General features: G+C 38.4%; 1 protein-coding gene across 1 annotated transcript; it reads left to right on the forward strand.

The window, feature by feature from the left end:
• Positions 1-4347: 4347 nt before the first annotated feature.
• On the forward strand, positions 4348-21453 carry LOC121907494 (rho-related GTP-binding protein RhoE-like). Its single transcript, XM_042427098.1, has 5 exons — positions 4348-4763; positions 4846-4933; positions 14859-14968; positions 15203-15328; positions 17917-21453. Exons 1-5 carry the CDS (start codon positions 4659-4661, stop codon positions 18160-18162), a joined length of 675 nt encoding a protein of 224 aa, XP_042283032.1. The 5' UTR covers positions 4348-4658; the 3' UTR covers positions 18163-21453.
• The last annotated feature ends 948 nt before the right edge of the window (positions 21454-22401 follow it).

A 22401-nucleotide genomic window follows, 5' to 3' on the forward strand; every position in this document is an offset into this window, starting at 1 on the left:
AGCTTTATGGCACTTACTCGTGTTGTTCTCTCCTTACTAGATCCCTGCTTGTGTTGTATCAGTCTCATATGTACGTCGCTTTGGATAAAAGTGTCTGCTAAATGAAAAATGTAAATGCTGGAGGGGAGAAGTGTCCAAACTACACAGCTTATCCACAGGGATTCCTCAAGGATCAGTGCTTGTTCCCTTTCTTTTCTCATTATACACCACCTCACTCGGTCCAAATCCTTCCTGTCATTCCCGCTGGAAGACCACACAGTCTCGGCTCGGATGTCTGCCGTCTGCCTGGAACTTGGGTGTCATGATCGATGACCAACTAACCTTTAAGGTTCATGTGGCCTCAATTGCTCAGTCGTGTCAGTTTGCCCTGTACAACATCAGGAAGATCAGACCCTACCAGTCTGAGCATGCAGCACAACTCCTGGTATAGGCTCTCATAATAAACAAGAACACCTTGTAACAAACCGAACAGCAACTTAAATGGCTCCCGCCTACCTGAACTCCCTCATTCAGGTCTACGCTCCCTCCCACTCACTACGCTCTGCCAATCAAATGTGTTTTATCTATTATGATTATGATGCGGTCTTATTGGGTATTCTATTGCTTTTACTGCAGATTCTATGGTGCTTTTATGTCTGGAGCACTGGACCAAACGAAGTTCCCCATGTGGACTAATAAAGTTCATCTGAATCTGAATCTAGGTAAAATTAACATTTAAATACACAATATAGACCAAAAAAAGTTTTCCTTTCTAAAAAAGTAAAAGACAACATTTATTTGGCTACTGAAGTCTGGACCAATCACAACAGGCCATTTTTCATTGTCCTGTTAAACCCATGCACACATGTCACGGTACGGAAGCAGATTTGGTTTTTCATGTGTTTTTATCCAGGCTTTCACCCAACGTTCTAAATTGGCTATAGTAACATGTCAGTATCCAGCTGTGTAGAATGCATGTATCAGCGGTTTAGAATGCAGATGCTGTCACTCTCTAATAATTTCTAATTATTTTATTTCATGGCTGGAAATGCATTTCCTATTGAGACTAGAAGAACCTAGACAACAATGTAGGCAAGACGGGAGGTAAAGCCGAAAATTCCTGACTGACGTGATTGTCTCTATATTGCCTTGAAAGCATAGCCCATTTCTGTTGAGACAAGCTTATGAATTGACCGTGGTTAAACTCTCTCTTGTTAAAAGTCAATCTAGCTCACCCAACAGTCAATCTCTCTTTCTCTCTTCCTGCAATAATCCAGCCAGATCATCCAAACAAGACAGTATTTCCGTAATTAGAATTAAAATGTCAGTGTTCTAAATGAATGATTGACTTAAATTTAACAAATAGAAAATAAAAGATATGGCCTCAGGAGCATTTGAGCTCGTACTTAGTGGTCATCGTCCAATAGCTCGGACAATGGGATGAAAAAACTATGTCTGCATATGGTGATTAAATGCAATTTTAAATATTTTGATGAGCAGGCCTTCTTGAATGATCTTTTGAAAAGTGATATTCATAATACTGGTAAAATCCCAAATGTTCAATCAGCTCTTGACCATTTTTGTAAGTCTTTTAATTCAGTGGTTGATAAGCATGCACCTTTTTAAAAATGTAGAATACGGAATAGGTCAAGTCCCTGGTTCTCAGCAGAAATCTCCTCCTTACTTAAAGAGAGAAATAAAACCTGGGCACACACTAGGAAGGATAAAGATGTACTGTATATCTAAAAATTCCCTTTAAAAAATGATAAAAACATATCAATTCCAAGAGAAAAAAACAAAAACAAAAAAAGAACAAGCAGTTGGCAGCACAGTGCATTTAGGGACAAAAGTACATGTCTCAGTTCAATGTAGACAGCTCTTGCATGTCAACGAGTGACCAGCACTCAGCAAATGCACATCTGCAATAAGAAAGGCTAAATCTAATTATTATTTGTCTTTAATTCCCAAAGTGTATTCAAATCAAGCAAAATTCTGGAAGGTAGTAAATTCTCTCAACCATAAGTCTTCCCCTCCGTTTCCTACTCTCACCGCAGCTGTTGAGTGTTCAGTTTCAGACCATAAAGAGATTTATGTAGCTTTTAATAAACATTTTGCATCTGCTGATAACCTATTTGATGAAACTTATACAGGATCCCCTCTGCTCTTGATCCTGACACCAAGGTAATGCCAAGGCCTCATTTTATTTTACAGCTGTTCTCTCCATGTGACATAGCCAATGCATTACTAGTAGTAGACATTAAGAAATCAGTTGGTGGAGGATAAACTTTACCAATACTTTTAAAGCTTGCCACTCCAATTATAGTCAACTATATAACATGAATCATCTTTAACTTTTCAGTTTTAACTGGTACAGTTCCTAAGGTCTGAAAGGCTGCTTATGTAACTCCATTACACAAAGGCGGTGGAACAGCCAATCTTAACAATTATAGGCCTATCTCAAAACTATCATGCCTTCCAAAAAAACTACAATCCCTAATAAATAACCATCTTAAATCATTTCTCTCAGCACATTCTATTTTAAGCATGCACCAATCAAGTTTTAGAGAAAAGCACAGCACTATTACTGCCACCACTCTTGTTTTACATATTATCTTGGCTTTGGATAGAAGGAAACACTGTCCAGCTCTTTTTATTGATCTTACAAAGGCATTTAATACAATTGATACACTGCTTTTAAAAAGGCTTCATAATATCGGATTTGATCAGAATTACTTTATGGACAGACAGCAGTGTGTGACTATTGGAACTGTTAAATCTGAATTTGTGCATATTGCAAAAGGTGTACCTCAAGGCTCAGTCCTGGGACCTGTTCTGTTCACTCTGTTTATAGATGATATTGTTTATTCTGTTACTGGGTGTAATATTCATCTTTATGCTGATGATACTATTTTGCACTGTAATGCTGATATTGTACATTCTGATAAATCCCTTCAGCACTGCTTTAGTGATTTACAAGTTGCACTCAATAACCATAAATTAGTTCTTAATGCAGATAAAACTAAATTCATGCTTTTCACCAGAGCCAAAACATGATTGATTATGATAATCTCATCATCTCTACTAATAATGGCACAAATATTGAAAGAGTCATAGAATACAAGTATCTTGGAATTTGTATAGATGAGAAGACAACTTTTAAAAAAAATAGGTTTATAGGAATAAAACATGTTTTCCTCTGCATTGTAGAAGCACTTATTAGACGACTTTTCTATCAGTATTAGATTATGGTGACATTTTATACATGTATGCTTCAGCTGCAACTCTGAAGTCCTTGTCACTCTGCACTAAGATTCATCACTGATGATAATTATAATACTCATCATTGTGAGCCTTATGCTAAGGTTGAGTGACCCTCTCTCTCTGTAAGGCATGATAAACACTGGGTTTTATTTATTTATAAGGCTCTTACTGTTTTTTTACCCCCTTACATTATTTCACTGTTTTCTTTCAATGCTAGCCCTTATTAAACATGTCAGATGATTTGATTACGTTGCAGGTGCCAGCTGTTTTTACTGAAAATCCAGTTTTTTGCATTGTCTACCTGCAACCTGGAATAACATGCAGAACATTCTAAAACTTACCTCATTTTTATCCTTAGGGCAATTAAAATTTTTAAATTCATCTTGTTTCACTTCCAGCTGCTCTTGTATTTAATTTTGATTGCTTTATTTATCCTAAGGTTTTTAATACCTTAGCATTTTTTACTAATTTGTTTTTTATTATCATTACTTTTACTTTTTTTATTTATCGACTTTCTTACCTGTGTATCTTATCTGTGTTTCTTGGTACCCAGGATGTGTTGTATGTGCTTTGCTGGCTATATTGTCAATGAGGTCTAAATAAAGATTGGGTGAATGAATGAATGGATGGATAGATGTATTGGTCTACACAATCCACAGCAAAAAAATAAACAAGATAGATAGGATAGGCCTACTATGTTTCATTTTTCGCACGATTTGAGCAATACCCTTAGTTCATTAGTAACACATTTGACAGGAACTGACAATGTCTTCCTGTCGATATGGGCGTTAAAAAGTTTTCTATAAACTCAGCAGTAAACCACACCTATATTTCCAATTATGGCAGTTGAGAAACAAACTGCTGTTGAAGGATTTCTTCCTCGTTGGGTAAAACTTTCAATTAATGTAACCTAATGTTAATGTCTTAATGTGCATGGCCAAAAAAAAAGAAATGTCTCCAATACAACGTGTTATGTATCTATTTACTTTAGCCATGTGGTGAGGAATCAAATTCTACTTGGGGTCCTTCCCTGAACAACCCCCGTCATAGTCCTGACGGGATTCCCGCGGTGGAGCCCCGCCTCCTTCTCTGGAAATACGAGTCTATTCTGAGGACCATGTACGTCCTGGATCAGCAGTCCTCAGGGGGCATCTCATACATGAAAGAGTCCCACGGAACAGGCAGTGCATCCATTTCTGTTTTTGGACTGTTTCAGACTACTTTCCATGAAGCTCAGCCGGGACTCCTCATCCTCAGCAGAGCCGTTCTGTAGACGGTGGGCTGCGTTATGTCACACTCTCACTGGACTGGATCTGTTTAACAAAATCGAAATCGAATCGGAATTTCGCTATTCCTTCTCCCCCTGATATTGAATCAAACCTTATAGCCTAACTAGTGGAGACTTTACATCACTCAGGATGGATTCAGATCCGAACGTTAAATGCAAAATAGTGGTTGTTGGAGACAGTGAGTGTGGGAAAACCGCTCTGTTGAACGTTTTCGCTAAAGACTGCTTCCCTAAGGTAAGTCATGTGCCATATTAATGCCGCTGACATATCACAGAAATGACTGTAGGCTACATTTACTGTACTGTGTTCTCTGCAGGGCTACGTGCCCACAGTGTTTGAAAACTACACGGCAAGCTTTGACTTGGACATGCAGAGAGTCGAGCTGCGGCTATGGGACACTTCAGGTGAGGATACTCACACTGCTCAGTGCTAACTTACTGTGTATGGGATAGGAATGAATGGCACGGATTTCGGGCGACTCCCCATTCCTTTCCCAGAAATAACCACTGAACACATTTCAGCTAGGGAGGAAATGAAAGCAAGGAATGATAGAAAGTCAGAAATAAGATGTCTAATTGTGACAAAAATATGAGATTTACTAAAACTAAATAGTAAGACATTTTGATTGGTCTTGTAAGTATGACTTTGCCCTTCATCAATTTGATTTTCTTAAGTCAGAGTATTTTTTTTATTTGATATCCTTCTTAACGTTTCATTTATTTTTGTAAATTACTTTAAGATGTCATTAATGGGGGAAAATATATTGATTTTAAATCATTTCAAAGCACCCTTTATTTTTTACAGCTAGTCACTGCTTCTAACATAATGAAATATTCAGGGAGACATTAGACTTGTCATTAAAATGATCTTTTATTTCCCAGCTTATGGGTTTATTAAGAGGTATCATGGTATTAGAATGGATTACAATGACTGGCACCTGGACAAGTTTCTAATGTTCCACAGTACTGGCAGGATCTAACATGAACTGCCAGACGCATCAGAAGTCCCCAAAAAGTATTTTTGGCCACTGTCCCCACAACAGCTGGCAGTTGTCACCATGGAGCTGTTCAGGGATGTGGTAATGTGGGAACTGTGACGTTGTTTGTAGCAGTATTTTGTACCTAAGGATTTGCTGATATGATAATTTTATAGTTCAGTTATCTTGGCCAAAGTTACCTTGGTATATGATATAATCTCAAAGATTGGAAGTTAGTTCAAACATAATTCCACAGCACTGGAGTCACATCTCTAGTAAAGCCCCATTTCTTTAGATTGTTGTAAATGTTCTGGAAAATGATTTTTTAATGGGAACCCTGTTTGTCATAGACATTGGAAGGTTTAAGCTAAATGGAGTGGTGCTTATTATTGGTGTTAAACCACAGGTGCCGGAACAAATTTATTGACTTTTTATCTTTGAGCCCCAGCTGTCAGTCATACACACAACATACACCAGCCCGCCCACTTTAAGGTTTGTAGGCTCAAGGAGCTTTTCAGTGATAAAAATATAATTACATTTGAAAAGAACTTGAACATGATTTTGATTTTGATGATTTCAGTTGGACTGTAATTGTGTCTTATAATTGAAATTGTGATCATTCAAAAAAATGAATTTTCCTTTAAGTTTTACAGCTCTTCTTTTGTACTTGAGCTGTATTGCAAACGTCTGGGGTGCCAGGGTGTCACATTACCTGCTGTTCTTACAGTGGCACTGTCTGACCCTTGGGGCGTAGTTACGGAATACTACAGGGTACAGCTAAAGATGAAATACAAAGCAACAGGTTTAGCTTTAAAGTCACAGTAGGACATCGCAGAGAGGTTTATATTCCTTTGAGGCTGGATTGTATTATTACATACACATTGTAATCACAGCAGTAATTATTTTCCATCTTGTTACTGTCAATCAAGCAGCACATAGTTACAACTTAGAGGTGTTCAAGATGTGAGTGAATGAATCCTTATTACTGAATCCTCAAACCTTTGTACTGAATTGTATTGAATTATTGTTGCCACTGACCCAATCAGTAGCTTTTTCATTGGAGAAGCCCCTCACTGGTGACTGAAAATGCCACTGACATAATGAGTCCATAAGGTTACTGAAAGACCATCAAATTCACAGAGAAAAATCATGATGTCATTACTCTGTTGTAGATAGGTGGTTCCTTAGCTATTAATCATATGAACATTGCTTATAAAGACCTAGATTTGTATCGAACCAAACAAACCAGTAACAGACGAAGTAAAGATAGCCCAGTATCTATGGAATGACATTCATGATGGACAATTCTGCACGTCATGATTGACGTCCAAAAATCACATCCAGAAATTAAAGTGATTTGGAATTTCCACCTCTGTTGCCTGGTGTAGTACATTTCTGGTTGATGTTACATTGTGCTGCAGGAAAAAAAGAGCCACACTTTTTGCCACACCACCCTGCAACATCCCCGTAGCCCCAATGCTGACTGAGAATAAATAGGAAGCCTTTTTTTTTTTTTTTTTTGCTATAGTCAGTATGACTGGATATATCTGGATTTCTGTGAACTCAGAGCAGTGTCTCAGCCAGATTCGGAGGAGGGCTGGGCAGCAAGAGGAGACATTTTAGTGATAGGGATTTAGGAGGGAACAAAAAGTTTGAGTGTAACGTAAGACAGTTCAGAGTTTCTCAGCTAAACTCTTTGAATGGTGGGTGAGCTGCCTGTTGTGAAGCAGGGGTGTAAGCTGTCATTTTCTCAACACTACAAGTTCCAGAGAAAAACTGACGCTGTGTGTCTGGAATGTAGGCGAAACCCTGGCTCTGGAATTTTGGATATAACTAACTAAGAGTCAGATTTCACTGTAGCCAACATATGAAATTCTCTCATCACCCACTCCCCTAGAATATACACACAGCTATCCAATGGCATGGAGTCACTGCTGTCTTTAAGCTGCTCTACAACAATTATATATCTGAACAAAGAAATGTCAGAATATAATACAAGGAATCCAAACATCTACTCTCTCCGATCACGTGTTGTTTTCCAAAGCTTCTATGATTCCACACTCTGCTCAGATGTGTGGAGAGCTCGAGCAGTCCACAGCCTGCAGGTTATTTCCCTCCTGTAGATTTGCTGGGAGGTGTGGCTCAACCTGCTGGTACTGTACTATGCTTTTGGTTGCTTATATTATCTGAACATTCACTCACCATCTATTCCATTAATCATGCATTGTAATAATGATTGTATCCTTTATGTGACAAAGTGAGTGAGACCACGCCATTTGTCCCCATTACACTTTGCTGTATTTCTTAACATGTTTGTCATTTGTTTGTTTAGCCAGTTTGTGGCATTGCATTATTATCCCAGGTCCTGGTTGTGTTTAGCATTATTTTGTTACATTTACATCTGCATTTATGGTTTAATCAAGACAGACAAGTATTGTATTGTATTGTATTGTATTGTCATCAGTGATGTCATGGGTTATGATATTTGTACTTATTTTGGTTTATGGCAAGGACTATACTGTGGATGATGTGCGCAAACCATGTTAACTAATACAAGTGATACTGTCATATACCATTTATTGGTATAAGGGAGAGGACACCCCTGCAAGAAATATGGTTCTGCCCAGTCAGATTGGAAGGCCTGCTTAAGGGGAGAGTTGTTGGTTTAGGGAGAGAGCAGGTGATCATGCCAAGCTTTGTAGTGTAGTGCAGTGTGATTTAATTTAATTTTCGTGGAGACACTTATGCTGCGTTCACATGGATCCAGGCAGACGAGAGACGGCAAACCAGATATCACTTTAGTGGACAAGAGCAGGATGGCAAAATTAAGGTCAGGCCGGCAGAGAATACCGGCAATGGTAATGGTAAATGGCATTGCCATCAAATGTTAAAATATTAAAACTTTTTGCTGTTCTCTGTGATGGAATTTATAACTGGATGTTACGTAGCTCCCTCACATAAGTATGGGCAGATCACCCATTTTTTTGTGTGGACAATGAGAAGCTAATAATTTTGGTGCAACAACACCTGGAATAATACGATCAGAGCTTGAAATCCTACTGAAGATTTTGGGGAAGTTTTAGAGGGAATTTAATATTAATTTTAAGTTTGCAATAGAATATTTAGAGAAAGCTGCATTTTATAGCTACATGCATTACTAGAAATTTACATAAAAAAATAGACACAAAATAATTTGATTTAATATATTTTATTCCACTCTTTGTAAACAATACAACATCACCATAACATATCGTCATGCATGTTTCATTTTCCGTCCTGCGATTTGTCGGATTGTTTGTTTTTCCCGTGCCGTCCAGGTGTTGTCCGTCTGCTGTCTACCATCTGCCTGAATCTATGTGAACGCAGCATTATTCTTGGTTACACAGGTAAGGTTGGGTATCGTCTGAATTTTATCGATTCCGGTTCTTATCGATTCCCAGTTTCAATTCCATTATGATAAAAAAAAGAGGTCAGATGTTTAGATAACAAAATATCTTTAGTCTTTTAAGCATTTACTTTGACTTTAATTGTTTCATTAAAATGAGTAAATTCAAATTCTTTTTAAGTGAACATCATGCTTTTGTTTTGGGTACTTTCTGTCTCATTCCTCAATGATGTAGTGTGCTGTCACTGTAAAGGCCAATTCATGCTTTCTGTGTCCAAGGACAGCCATGGACTTGCACATGGACTGCGGATGCACACACAGTCCCATTCAAACTTTTTTCAGAGGCATCCGCAGACACAGACGCATTTCACATGTATGCGCTAGTAAACAGGGTTGCAGCATGATAACTTTCCAAAGTTGTAAAATATAGTCTGTGACTATTACAAACCGCTGTGCAGTGTTTTTCTGATAAGCCTTTAAACGCAATAATCTGTCAGTGCAACCATGTTGGATCGTATTTTGTTGTCTCACCACCACTTTAAACAACACAACCCAGCCCTTTGTATTGTGATACACAGGACTGTTTTTAATCTGAAGGCAGCTGAGTAGTTCCTGTATGTTGCTGTCACTGACCACACTTTTGAGCATTTACCACAGTCCATCTTTCACTATTGTTGTGACGTTAGCCATGCATGCTCATATCTAAACAAACTGACGCTGTTGCGTTGATGCATGATGTAGACAGGTCCCGGTAACCGGTACCCGGTTCTTGGCATTTTGGATTTGGTTCTAATTTGGATCCGGTTTTCGGTTCTCAACCCTATTTATTGGTCTGAATAAAACAGAGTCTGCCCCCTATCACCTTCCTTGGTGCTTGGGTCAAGCTCCCTTGCACTCTGGATTAAAATATCCATCTGTAATGTAAGCAGCCAAATGAGAAATGAGCTCATGTTCCTCAACCTTTCTGGACCACAAGTATTTATGAAGTTACCTGCTACATGACAGAATCAGTCATTTGCCAGTGCCTTTCAAAATAGCCCATGAGAAAAAATATTCATTTGAGTATTCATATTATTTATATTAGGGCTGGGTGTTGAACTTCAACACTTAGGAAAACCTCATGTAGACACTTCTCTGATTTATGGCTACATTTTATTTTGGAAAGGTTCTTCACTAAACACTAATGTGTTGAGCAGTTTTGCATATTTTGTTAAAAGAAAAAAGGGTTCAAATATTGGTATATTCCTTTTTAATATTGACTATTACTTTTTATATTGAGTGAAGTATTGCTTTAGAACTTGTACTGAAATGTGGATGTTGTGTAGATTTTCCATGTCAACTTCCTGCCTTACTTGAAGGTTCTATATGTAAAATTGTGAAGCAATTTACATGTATTACTTGTTTTTTATTGCCAATGAGTGAACGGGTACTAATGTAACATAAAAAAATGAGACCTTCCCCAACTTTCTCGGTGGTAACAGCCTGTGGACTGAAAGCCCCGGGGTGGATTTTCTGTGAAAATCCAACAGAAGTGATGTTTATGTGCGCTCCCGTATGCCTTGCCTTCTCCCACTAGTGTCAACAAACCAGCATAACGACACAACAACAAAAATGGTGCTATCCGACTAGAAACACCCTGCAGATATTAGCTCTCCATCTAATGAAGCAGCTAGCTGCCTCCGTCAACCACTATACATTTCAGGGTTAGGGTAAGAAACAAAACACCCCTAAATGACAAGTTGCCCCATCCTGAGCACACACAGCTAAAACATTATTTCCTTAACAAAGGAGCAGAAAACAAACTCCAGATACCAGAACATAGCAGAACATAGCTTACCCCTTTTGTTTTTCCTAAAGGTCATTTCACTGACTGGAAGAGAGAGATACTTTGTAGAAACACGGTGCAAAACACAATGTTAGAGATCTTTTATGTAATTATGAGAAGTGTAAGTGAGGAAAAAGACATCAGACAACAGTTGAGATTATGTACATAAAAGTTGACAAATTTCCTCATTTGGAGGTGGTGGGTTGGGGGAATGGTGTAACCCAACAGTGGTGGACTTTGCCACAAGAGACTGCTGTTTGTTTCCTGTTTCCATCCTGTAAGTTGGGACAGTTTTTTAAAAACTGTAACTACGATTGTCCCCTAACCATAGGTTTTGTGCCTAAACCTAACCAGACCTTAACCACAGCGTTGTCACATTATAAAACATAATTATTTTTTAACAGTGATCTGTAATGGTTTTCGTAAACACAGATAAATTATTTTGTCTGGCCAATTACTGCTGATAAGGGCGATTAGAAAACGCTCCTATGTGTCATTTTGGAGTCACATGGTCAAACCAAGAACGGGATATTACCAGCCGACACTTGGTACGCCCAAACCAATTATCCACCCCAAACTCGTCCCTAACGGGATTATCATCGTTTATCATGCCTCTTTGCTTCTAATAGTCAGTATCCATGTGACCACAGAGGTCGCCTTTTAAGCTTTTGAACAAACAACTAATGGTGTCATTTTGTGATGAGGACAGTCTCTCAGTACTCAACAGAAGGAAATGTTAGTGATCAGACTCATTAAAGTGACAATACTGAATAAATGTAAGGTATAATTCGATTGCATATTTGAGTTGCTACATTTAGAGTTACCTTAATGGTTTCTACTTCTTGTTTTCAACCAGTTCACAACACTGTTTCATTAGTCTAAGGATGAGATCTATGAGAAATAACACTTCCCATTTGATATAAAAGTGTCAAATTTGAAGTCCCTCCTTTGCTCCCTTGGTTCCCTTTCAGTCAGATTCTGCATTGTAATCTGGATTCTCCCACAAACATCCCATGGAAAACCCCTCATACCACAGCTCCTGAAGGGTGGCAGAGCCATTTTCAAGGCACTGCGGTAAAGGCTATGAAAATAAGGGCCTCTGCTCTGTTTGTTTAACATAAGAAACCTGACTTAACAGATGTGAAAAAATTTCATCACTGTTTACATCTTGCCCATGTGGATCTGTTCATGGAAAAATGTGTAGGGTTGGGGTATCCGATTTCAGCATGTTAAAGAACTCTTGCATGTGGAAAAGGGGCCTCAGGGTACTGATTTGACTCTAGAGGATTCTCACTCACTTTAATTTGTGTGTAGGTGAAGTAGATTGATAATATAAAGAGACCTCTGGGGTCATTTGCATTGTAGTCTCTGAGCTGGTCCAGAGTAGACCATCTGGATTCCATCTGTGAATCCAAACATCTTGGTTTGAATAGGTTATGAAGTCACTTTGAGAGGTACTAGATCAGGTTCTGAGTGATTTTTATGATTTCCAGTAAAGCCATGAAATAGCATAGTAGCATTCTATATTCTTTTTTTGTTCGATGAAGAGGCCACTTGGCAAGATGTCTTCACCAAATGACTCAACCCTTCTCTTCAGAAATAAGCTACTGTTTTCCTGCAGCCAAGCCTGTGTGAAATAAATCATTAGAAAAGACTCATTTTTGAGACAAAACTTTATGTGTTCTCTGCTAAAAAAAAAAAAGTATTTGAAATATATAAAATAGCTTAATTGTCTTGTCACATGTTGTGCCTGTCTATGTCGTGTGTATAAAGCCTGTGTACAGTAAAGTGAAGTACAGTAAATAATTAAGGTGCTGAGTCCAAATATTGGATGTTCTTTTATGATTTATAGGCTCACAGTCATTGTAGCTGTACTCAAGAATCTGTTCTAAATGATGTTAAGCCACACTTTACTGACTCATAGACCATCTCAGTCTGGGAAGTCAAGTTTTCTCCATATTTCTGAGGGACTATACAGACTTCCAGAAAGGTTTCTTTACCCATGAATCATGCTACATGATCCAATAAGATCCTAGATCTTACCAGCTTTAGTAACCTGATGCCCTGCAGCATTCCATTGCATCTATCCATCACTCTGTTAGTAGAGGTATTCAGGTCATTGGGCTGTGTACCAAGTTGCTTGTTGCTCATTCATGATATCACAAATGGAATTATACAGTGTCTTGCAGACTCCTGCTGGAAAAATGCCTGGGAGGATTCAGTGCTGGATTCTCTGCTGGAATGTACACCGCTGTAATACTAGCCATGCTTTAGAATAACAAAGACACTGTCATCATTGTGGAGCAAAGAAAAGATTTTTTCCCTGGAGGACTATGCTAGGACCAGTCTGATTTATGCAGCTGAGTGGAGACAGCACTATGACTCAGCTCCTACTTATACATAATGAATACATGTGGTAGCCACTTCACTTTTATTTTCACTTTAGGTCATTTTTTCTGGGATGTGTGTTGATGCAGCTGTGTTCATAGTCGTGTGGGTCTGATGTACCTTTTATATCTTGGGTTTGTAAAGTAATTTTTAGTCACACTTGCAGTGTGCGTGCAGGGTTGGCTGTGTTAGTCTGTTATTCTGTTGGTTGGTCTATCAATTTGGTTCAGAGTGAAATATCATAACAACTATTGGATGAATGGCCATGTAGGTTTGTAAGGACATTTGTTGTCCCTAGAGAATGAATCCTAATGACTTTGGTGGCTTTTCTAACTTATACTGTCACCAGCAGGTCAAAGTTCTCAACAATTACTCGATGGATTGGCACAAAGTTTGGTGCAGACATTCGCGTATGTAATGACTATGGTGATTCCTTGGTTTTTCATGCCAAGGATGGTGGCAGCATCATCAGGTCAAAATTTCCATTCGTCCAATATTTTGGTTTATGACCAAACACCAGCAGAACTGATGGATTTCCCAACTTTGCTTTCTGATAACTGCTAATTTGTATGTCCATGTGTTAATACACTAAACTAAGATGCTGACCATAGTCAACATACCTGATAAGGACAGTATGTTAACATTGTCATTGTTAGCATTTTAGCATGACAAACAAGCACCATTGTAACTTTAACATGACTGACAAAAACAAAAAATCCACTCACAGCTAGTTTGTATCAAGTGTATTTGTTGCTTTCCACAGGGAGAGTCAATGCTCCACTGTCACATCTCCACCACCAGTGATCATGGATGCTTTAAGGAGGGTGTTGAAAAATGTTGAAAATTTTTAGATATACAGCCTATCCTCATCCTTTCTGTTGTTGTTGCACTGTTGTGGGCTGGGAGGAACAGCATTTAGTTTTTTTGTGTATGCAAATACACAAGAAAATTACAATAAGCTAAATCTTGAATCTTTGGTACAAATATTTTACATGGCACTCACTAAATTAGTTGTTTTTCAGTTTTCACCTAAGAGCCTCTGTTTTGAACCAAATAATGGTATTCTATTAAATCTGTCATAGCCCACTCTCTGGGGATGTGCAGAAAATCTTTTTATCATGTCTGGCAGTATATTCTTAATCCTTAGCACCTGACTAACAAGTTTTCATCAAATATAGCAGCTTGTATTGAGTCACAACGCTCTTTCCACTAATAGCATTTCTTTGCCCTTCAACATTTATAAATCAATTCAGAAATCATATAAAAAGACGCTACTTATAACTTCAGCTCTTGTCTAATAATCATAATAATCATCATGTTTAAACTTAAATTTCAGTATCAATAGTAATCCAGTGATTGTTGTCTGCACATCCATGGTTACAGTGTAAACAGGAACTGCATGTAGCTAATGTAATATGTAATGGTAAAGATTAGCCAAAATATAAAGATTGAGAAAAATCAAGGGTTTATTATAAAGCCCATTGCTAATTGACTCACTCCATAGAAACATACTGTAAGTATAATGAGGCATGAACTGTAGTACCAAAATTCAAAACGTATTAATCCCAAAAAGTGAAATAAAAAGAGATAAACACAGGAGTAATAACATGGTTGTTGTATGCAGTTGTTCTGACAGAAGCTGCTCTACACTGACTTTTGAAACACATAACGAAGTTGCTTTAAAGCTACTTTATGGAATGTCTCTGAAGCACTACTTAAGTAGAACAACTGACCTGTAATGTTCTTTTAATGAAGGTTCTTCCTACTATGACAATGTGCGGCCTCTCTCCTACCCTGATGCTGATGCAGTCCTCATCTGCTTTGACATCAGCAGACCAGAAACATTAGACAACGTTCTCAAGAAGGTGAGTGTAAAGAATGTCCTTCCCTGTAGAAAGTGGAGATTCTTCCACTGATTCTTCCATTGTTCCACTGCCTTGTGGGCTCCCCCAGGGGTTCTATCCTATATTTATATACTTTCCCAATGTTCTTAATAGTTTCTAGAGTAGTCAGCTAAATGATAAAAGTAACCAGTATGGGGCAGATCAATGAAAATCACAGATCAATGATAACAGTCTCCTGCTCTTTGTTCCTCTCAGTGGAGAGCAGAGATTGAAGAGTTCTGTCCCAACACCAAGATGCTGCTGGTGGGGTGCAAGTCAGACCTCCGGACAGACCTCTTCACCAGGACCCACAATAGACAAACTCCAGTATCGTATGATCAGGTGGGTGAATGTGTCTGTTAGTCTTGTTCATTTCATTGCTAGGATCAGGAGGTTTTGGGATAATATCAGTTCTTTTTTTGAATCTGGTTCTATTTAATGGAACCTGGTTCATAACAAATTATAGTGTTGATTATTACTAATGTAACACTGTGTGAAAAACATAAACTATTCATCAAGATCATCATTTTACATCCTTAAAGGGAGGTCTACCATTTTATGTGGTTGGTGTTATGAATTGGAGTGGAAAATTTTACAGCCAGTTGTTGATTGTTCTCTGAGGAACAAAGATGTAGCACATGAACACATCTTAATGGATCTGTGTTTTGATTGGCTGTGGAGACTTAGTGAGTGGAGCAGGGAAGGCTATGACATTATGTTCTCTAATTCAGGAACACTTGTTGTAATGTCCATCCATAAATGTCCATCTGTTGTGTTCAGTTCATTAGAGTGTCTTTCAAAAAGGGCTTCTGATTTCTTTCACTTTCCTTTCATTACTCTTTAGTGAACAGACTAAAGAGTAAAGAAAGGCTGTGGTGAACAGGTGGTCTTAAACTGCTTGCAGGTGTGTCCAGAGAATCTCAGATAGTTTGCTTACCGACCTCAACCAGAAGTTTGTGAAGAACTTTGTGTAGCCATCAACTCTCTAGTTTAGGAAATTCAGTGACTCCAGTATTACAATCATTTACACATACAGAGGAGGTGGAACAACTTCTCTCATTTAAATGTAAATGTATTAACACAACTCAATATAGTATACATAGGCTATATGATAAAGTAATAACGTGATGAATACTGATGTGGAGTATAGGCAAGAATATTAGTGTAGAATAAGTAACCAGAAAAAAAACGTTTCTTTCACAATCACTAATAAGGATTACAAGGTGGAATATTTAAAAAATGTCAATGAATGAACTTTGAGTTGGAGAGAACATTACGCTGAATAAAGCTAATAGTTAAATGTAATGGCTGGCGGTTTGAAGGATTTGCCTACCATCTCAGAGGTGAACCCTATGCTATAAAACAGGGGTCAGCAATTAGGTTCAACCATGGGCCAGTCTTTTCAAAATTTTTCATATGTTGTTTTTCTTTTAATTCTTTTAATTCATTTAAGACTAAATTATATTTATACCAATGTTAAGGATTGTATCTAAGGGGAAGAAATGGCTGTTCGACTGCCAACCATTTTTGTTTGTGATGAACAAATCTGTTATGGTCGCAGAGGCTAAAGTTTTGGAATTAAAACTATGTTAGAATTCACACATTAAACTTTAATTTCCGGTACGTTTATTAGACTTAATTTCAGCACCATGCATTGTCCAAATTATATTGCGCAACTATAGGTTTAATGTCTCTCTTCATGTAATAGATGTAACAAGTATATATTACAATAATTGGGATTTACAGGAACCTTGTGTTATTTTGTTATCTACTGTAGATTTGTGAAACATTATGTAAGGTTTATGATATAAACTATGAAAGTCAAAGCTTTCATCAGGGGGCCAAATAATTTTTTTCTGCAGGGCCGGATTTGGGCCATTATTTGCATACCACTGCTATAAAACCTAGAATGCAACTATGCATTCAACTATGTAGGCAATACTACATAAGTGAAATATTAGTGCAGCGATACATTTACCAGAGGGCAACTGACATGGACATACATTTTCATGAATATTGGACATTACATGTAGGAGATAACTATCACACCCTGTGTCCACCATGTGGTGCTAGAGAATACTAATTATACGTCATTTTGCTGTATGTCATATGTAGACCACACATATGGGGGGGTTGGAGGGGACAGAATAACAACAATCATAACAATAACAATAACAGCAGCAATAGCCGGGAAAGGACACCAACAGGACCGCGAAAGCTTGGTCTGCATCCCAGAGTTTCCTACAAGATGAAAAAGCACAAAAAACTCCAGGGAAGAAGCCAAGTTAGTAACATGCATTGACAGTACATGAATGCATACAGATGGAAAGGGGGAGGAGGAGGAGAGAGGAGCTCAGTGCATCATGGGAAGTCCCCCGGCAGTCTAGGCCTATAGCAGCATAACTAAGGGCTGATCCAAGGTGAGCCTGGCTGGCCCTAAGTATAAGCTTTATCAAAAAGGAAAGTTTTAAGCCTACTCTTAAACGTAGAGGGGGTGTCTGCCCCCCGGACCGAATCTGGAAGATGGTTCCACAGGAGAGGAGCCTAATAGCTGAAGGCTCTGCTTCCCGTTCTACTTTTGAAGACTGTAGGAGCAGTCCCCAGCACCTCAAAAATGCTAAATGTAATTAGGGGGCACTATAGATCCAAAAAGCCATGCCCAAGCCCAATTGTGATACTAATTGAAATATTTACTAGTTCAAGCATAGCTGCAAAGTTTCATGAGTTTTCCCGCGTCCTAAAGGCCTCAAATGTGTGTTCGTACAATGAAAATTGATTCAAGAAATCCATTGTAACAATGTAAAGCCTTGTTAGAACAACTTCTTATTAATGCTCCAAACATGTTTTCAGTATAGCACTTAACAAAATATTTTGAAATGCAGAGTATAAATGTGACATACTATTATTCCTGTTCATGTCTCCTTTAACAGGGTTCGAACACAGCCAAGCAGCTGAGCGCCCCCTACCTGGAGTGCTCCTCCCTGCAGTCTGAGAACAGCATCAGAGACATTTTCCATGTGGCCACGCTGGCCTGCGTCAGCAAAAACAACAAGAACATGAAGAGGAGGAAGTCCTCCAGAGCCACCAAGAGGATGTCTCACAGTGGAAGGGACATGTCCACTGTGGTAACAACACACTATCAGCAGACCAAAGATAAAAGCTGTACTGTCATGTAAACATAAATGCACACTACAGAGGACAGTGCTGGATGGCAAACAACTGAAATGGTTTTCTCAGCTGATGAAGATTTTTTTTTCTCTCAACTCAAAACCAAGAGCACAGTGTTCTGGAGTGTCTATGGGCTGGGCTTTATTTAAAAATGAGGCAGATGTGAAGACTGATTTGATGCTTTGGAGAAAAATTGTGCCAAGCAGACTTTATGTACACATTTGGCTGACAGAATACAATCTGGGGTGTGCATGACAGATAAATGATGGGCTCAGAACCAACACAGTACATATTATATGTACAATACACCATCACCTTCAACTACAGCTAGCTGACAGAACAAAAGGAAAAGATAAAGTGTGTTAGTAAGATGTTACAATTATTACAGTCACAATTTTTACAGTTTCATTTAACACTTGTATCCAAAGCGACGTACATCTGAGAGCTGATACGACACAAGCAGGGATCTTCTCTCCTGATCTATTCAGGAGAGAACACGAGTAAGTGCCATAACGCTAAGATTGAGTCTGATAGGACATAGGTGCCAACAGGCAGTGCACAGAGGCAATGCATTCTTCTTTCAATTCTTTCTTCAGTCCATCAAGTGCAGAATTGTTCGCGAAGGGCTGGGTCTTTTGTCTCTTCTTAAAGATTGGGAGGAACTCTGCGGATCGAACAGAGTTTGGTAACTTGTTCCACCACCAGGGAACTACAAAAGAGCTAGTAACTTAGGGTCCTGTTGTGGTGGTGGTACCAGGCGCCTTTCATTGGCAGAGCGTAGTGAGCGGGAGGAAGTGCAGATCTGAATGAGGGAGTTCAGGTATGTGGGAGCTGTTTTACTTGCCGTTTTGTAAGTAAGTGTCAGAGTTTTGAATTTGATGCGGGCAGCAACTGGGAGCCAGTGGAGGGATATGAACAGTGGGGTGACACATGCTGTTTTGGGCTGGTTGAAGACCAGATGTGCCACCACGTTCTGGATCATCTGCATTTTCATCCTTATCAAGCCACTCAGAGAATCCTCAAGCCCTGTGGATGAGGACATCTTCCCTTATAGATCTTTCAGGTTAACTTGGCCTCACATAGTACAATAGGAGGTTAATTTTTTTAACCTTTATTTATTCATAGGAGTTTTTCTGAGAGCAGTGCTCTCTTTTTCAAGGAAGCCCTGATCACATTCACACAGTTACATATTCATACCTGGAAGCTGCCCAATACAACCACAGTCTGATCTGCTGGCCACTGAGCAGCTCCACTGGAGCAGTTAGGGTTAGGGGCCTTACTTAAGGGCACCTCAGTGGTGGTAATGAGGGAGGGGCAAGAGCTGCTTTTTCACTTTCCACAAGCTCACTTCTATAACCTTTAGGCCACCACTAAGATGTTATGTTTTTCCACCTACTTACTTTTATACCTCGTATTCATAAGTGTTCTCGTCATCTCAGTTCTGCCCACACTGTGATCTGATTTCATTATGCAGATCACATGTTGGAGGTGGAGATGGGGTGTTGGATCTTGGGACAGTTATTGACAGCAAATAGTGTTCATTCTAGTGTTAGGCATCCTCGTAAGAAAGTAGAATAATGGGCCTCATGCAAGAACATTTTCATATTCTTATCCCAAAACTCTGACTTTTTTTCTGTAAGGTTTGTGTGAGTGTTTCAAGTCAGATTTAGCAAACACTCTTAAGTGCACAAACTTCGTAAATGCTTGTTTCAGCCTGATGAATGTCACCTGTTTATGAGGAGGTGAACATTTGTGATATTCAACCATTAACTTAATCAATGCCCCTAAAATTGGCAAATTAGGCTCCATTTGTGAATAATGTTCCCAAAGAGTAAAAAGGAGAATTTCACACCACAGAACTTCAAGTCCTGCTATCAGAGCTCAGCAAACAGACACATAACAAATTTCTGAGTTTCAGTAGGGGACCCGAAACAATAAGAAAACATGAATCCAGCTGCCAACAACATGTCATCAGAGCAGCTCTGCACTTTGATAGAAATAAAGAGGGAATGATTTGACGTGAAGGTAGATGCTAAAAACCACCTTTCTACAGCATAGTGCTCCATGATTAATATGAGGCGGTCATGTGATAGTCACAAAGATATTAGAGGAGAGAATATTATAGACTACGATAGGTGATGTTACACTGTTGCTGCAACACTACTTGATACTGGACAGAGAGTGGCAGAGAGACAATGTCTGTCAGAGTGAGAACTTTAGCAACTACTGAAATGCAGAAGGTGCTGTGTAAAATAAAAATAATAATAATAATAATAATAATGATGGCCAATAAAAATCAGCCAATCTAAAAAAAATCTCTCATTAAATTGGCAGCCATGGTGATAATATGGTGAACAGAATATGAATTAAGTTTGTTTGTTACATATTTCATTGTAGTTGATTTCCATATCATATTTAAAATCTAAATTCATTCAGTCTAAGACATTATAATTCTAAGTCAAACACGTGCTTCCTCACTTGTGAAGAAAGGCAGACTGTTCAGGACTCATACCACAGGTCTGGACCACTTACCTAAGAGAGAATTTTAAGTGTGATAAAGTTGATGAATGCCACAACTTTTCTTAAATCACTCTTAAGAACAAATCTGTTCGTACAAGTGGTTCTTGCATGAGGCCCAGTGTCTTTATTTTCTCTTAAAAGTCTTTCGATGATTGTGGTTCTATGATAACTGTTTTATTTCAGTTTGATTGAATTGGTTTTATGTTTTTGCATCGGGGTGTGGTATGGTAACCCCCCCAGAAATTGACTTATTAATGTTTTCTCACAGCACCATATTCAGCAGAGGTGCAAAGACACCACTGGAGTACACTTTGGTCAACTAGTTATATATAATCATAGTGTCTAGATGAAACCAGTGAAAATGTGGATTAAATATGAAGTGTGGAACTGATGATCTTTTTTAGCTTAATAGCTTCATTATCTGCAGCTTTACATTTTACCCTTTCTCTGTCATTTGTGTATTTTTTATAATATGTTTGGGAGCCAAACCTTTCAGTGTCACACAGGGGTGAGTGTAAGATCAGACCTTCAATGGGGCTCAGCCCCTAATGAGAATGTGACATGCATACAGCACACCAAAAAAACGAAAAGTGATGAAAAATTAGGTATGATAGTAAAAAAGCAAATTATATAGCAATTGGTCTGTTAAAATGAACATACAAATGAACAAATTTAACATATTGATGTACTATCTTAAATGTAAGGAATACAAAGTAAAAACCATGACATAACAGGGCAAATGTCAGCCATTCTTAACATTTCATCTGTTATTTTTTACTTAAAACCTAAAACATTATAAATAAATATGAAACATAAGAAGTGCGGTGACAGTCACTTATATTAAACAGCTGTTTGGCATTGATAGACCTGAACCCATTAGCTTTATCGGTTATCTACACAATAATGTTGTGGAGTTTGGTCCTCTACAACTTTGATGCCTGCTGGAGGAACAGCTTTAAAGGAGAAGAGAAAAAAATTGTGTAACCGCTTTAAAGAACTCACTGTTACTGATGCTGGGAACCAACCTAATAAAATATTAACCGATGGTATGAAGATTTTATTTTACATTTCATTTGATGTAATAACACAGTTACAGAGAGGTTACTATGTAAATTATCACTCAAACTATACATTGAGTCATGTTAACTTGACTTGTCACTGCAGACAATATATACAGTACAGACAGTAAGTGTTTGGATAGTTACACATTTTTTGTTGTTCTTCATGCTCTGTGCTTCAGCATATTCAATTTGAAGATTTAAAGTGCCAAGTCTCAGTTTTTTTTGAGTTGGGTTACATCAGTATTAAAAAAAACTGAGTGGGAGATATAGCCCTTTTAACATATAGTGCCCAAAGTTAGGGGTCAAATGCAGTTGGACAGATATACATCAAGTCAAACTAAATCATCATATTTAATATTTAGTAGAAAATCATTTGCAGTCAATGACTGGCTGATGTCTTAGAGCCATAAACATCAGCAGATGCTTTGTATCTTCCCTGGTGATGCTCTCTCAGGCCTTCACTGCAGACACCTTCAGCTCTTGCTTTTTAATCGGGTCTTCAGCAGATGGAATGCAGCTCAATCTGATCAAGATCAGGTGATCAACTAGACCACCTCTTGAAACCCTGAAAAGCTCTTTGGTTGCTTTGGCCGTACAGTACCAGTCAAAAGTTGGGACACACCTTTCCATTCCTGAAAAGGTGGCCTCAATGAGAAAGTTTTGACT

Source organism: Thunnus maccoyii, chromosome 11 (genome assembly GCF_910596095.1).
Source record: "Thunnus maccoyii chromosome 11, fThuMac1.1, whole genome shotgun sequence".
NCBI lineage: Eukaryota > Metazoa > Chordata > Actinopteri > Scombriformes > Scombridae > Thunnus > Thunnus maccoyii.

Coding starts and splice junctions, on each gene's coding strand:
- LOC121907494 (XM_042427098.1), top strand. CDS start 4,659: ATGGATTCAGATCCGAACGTTAAATGCAAAATAGTGGTTGTTGGAGAC. Junction 4,764..4,845: donor CTAAAGACTGCTTCCCTAAG/GTAAGTCATGTG, acceptor TGTTCTCTGCAG/GGCTACGTGCCCACAGTGTT. Junction 14,969..15,202: donor TAGACAACGTTCTCAAGAAG/GTGAGTGTAAAG, acceptor TGTTCCTCTCAG/TGGAGAGCAGAGATTGAAGA.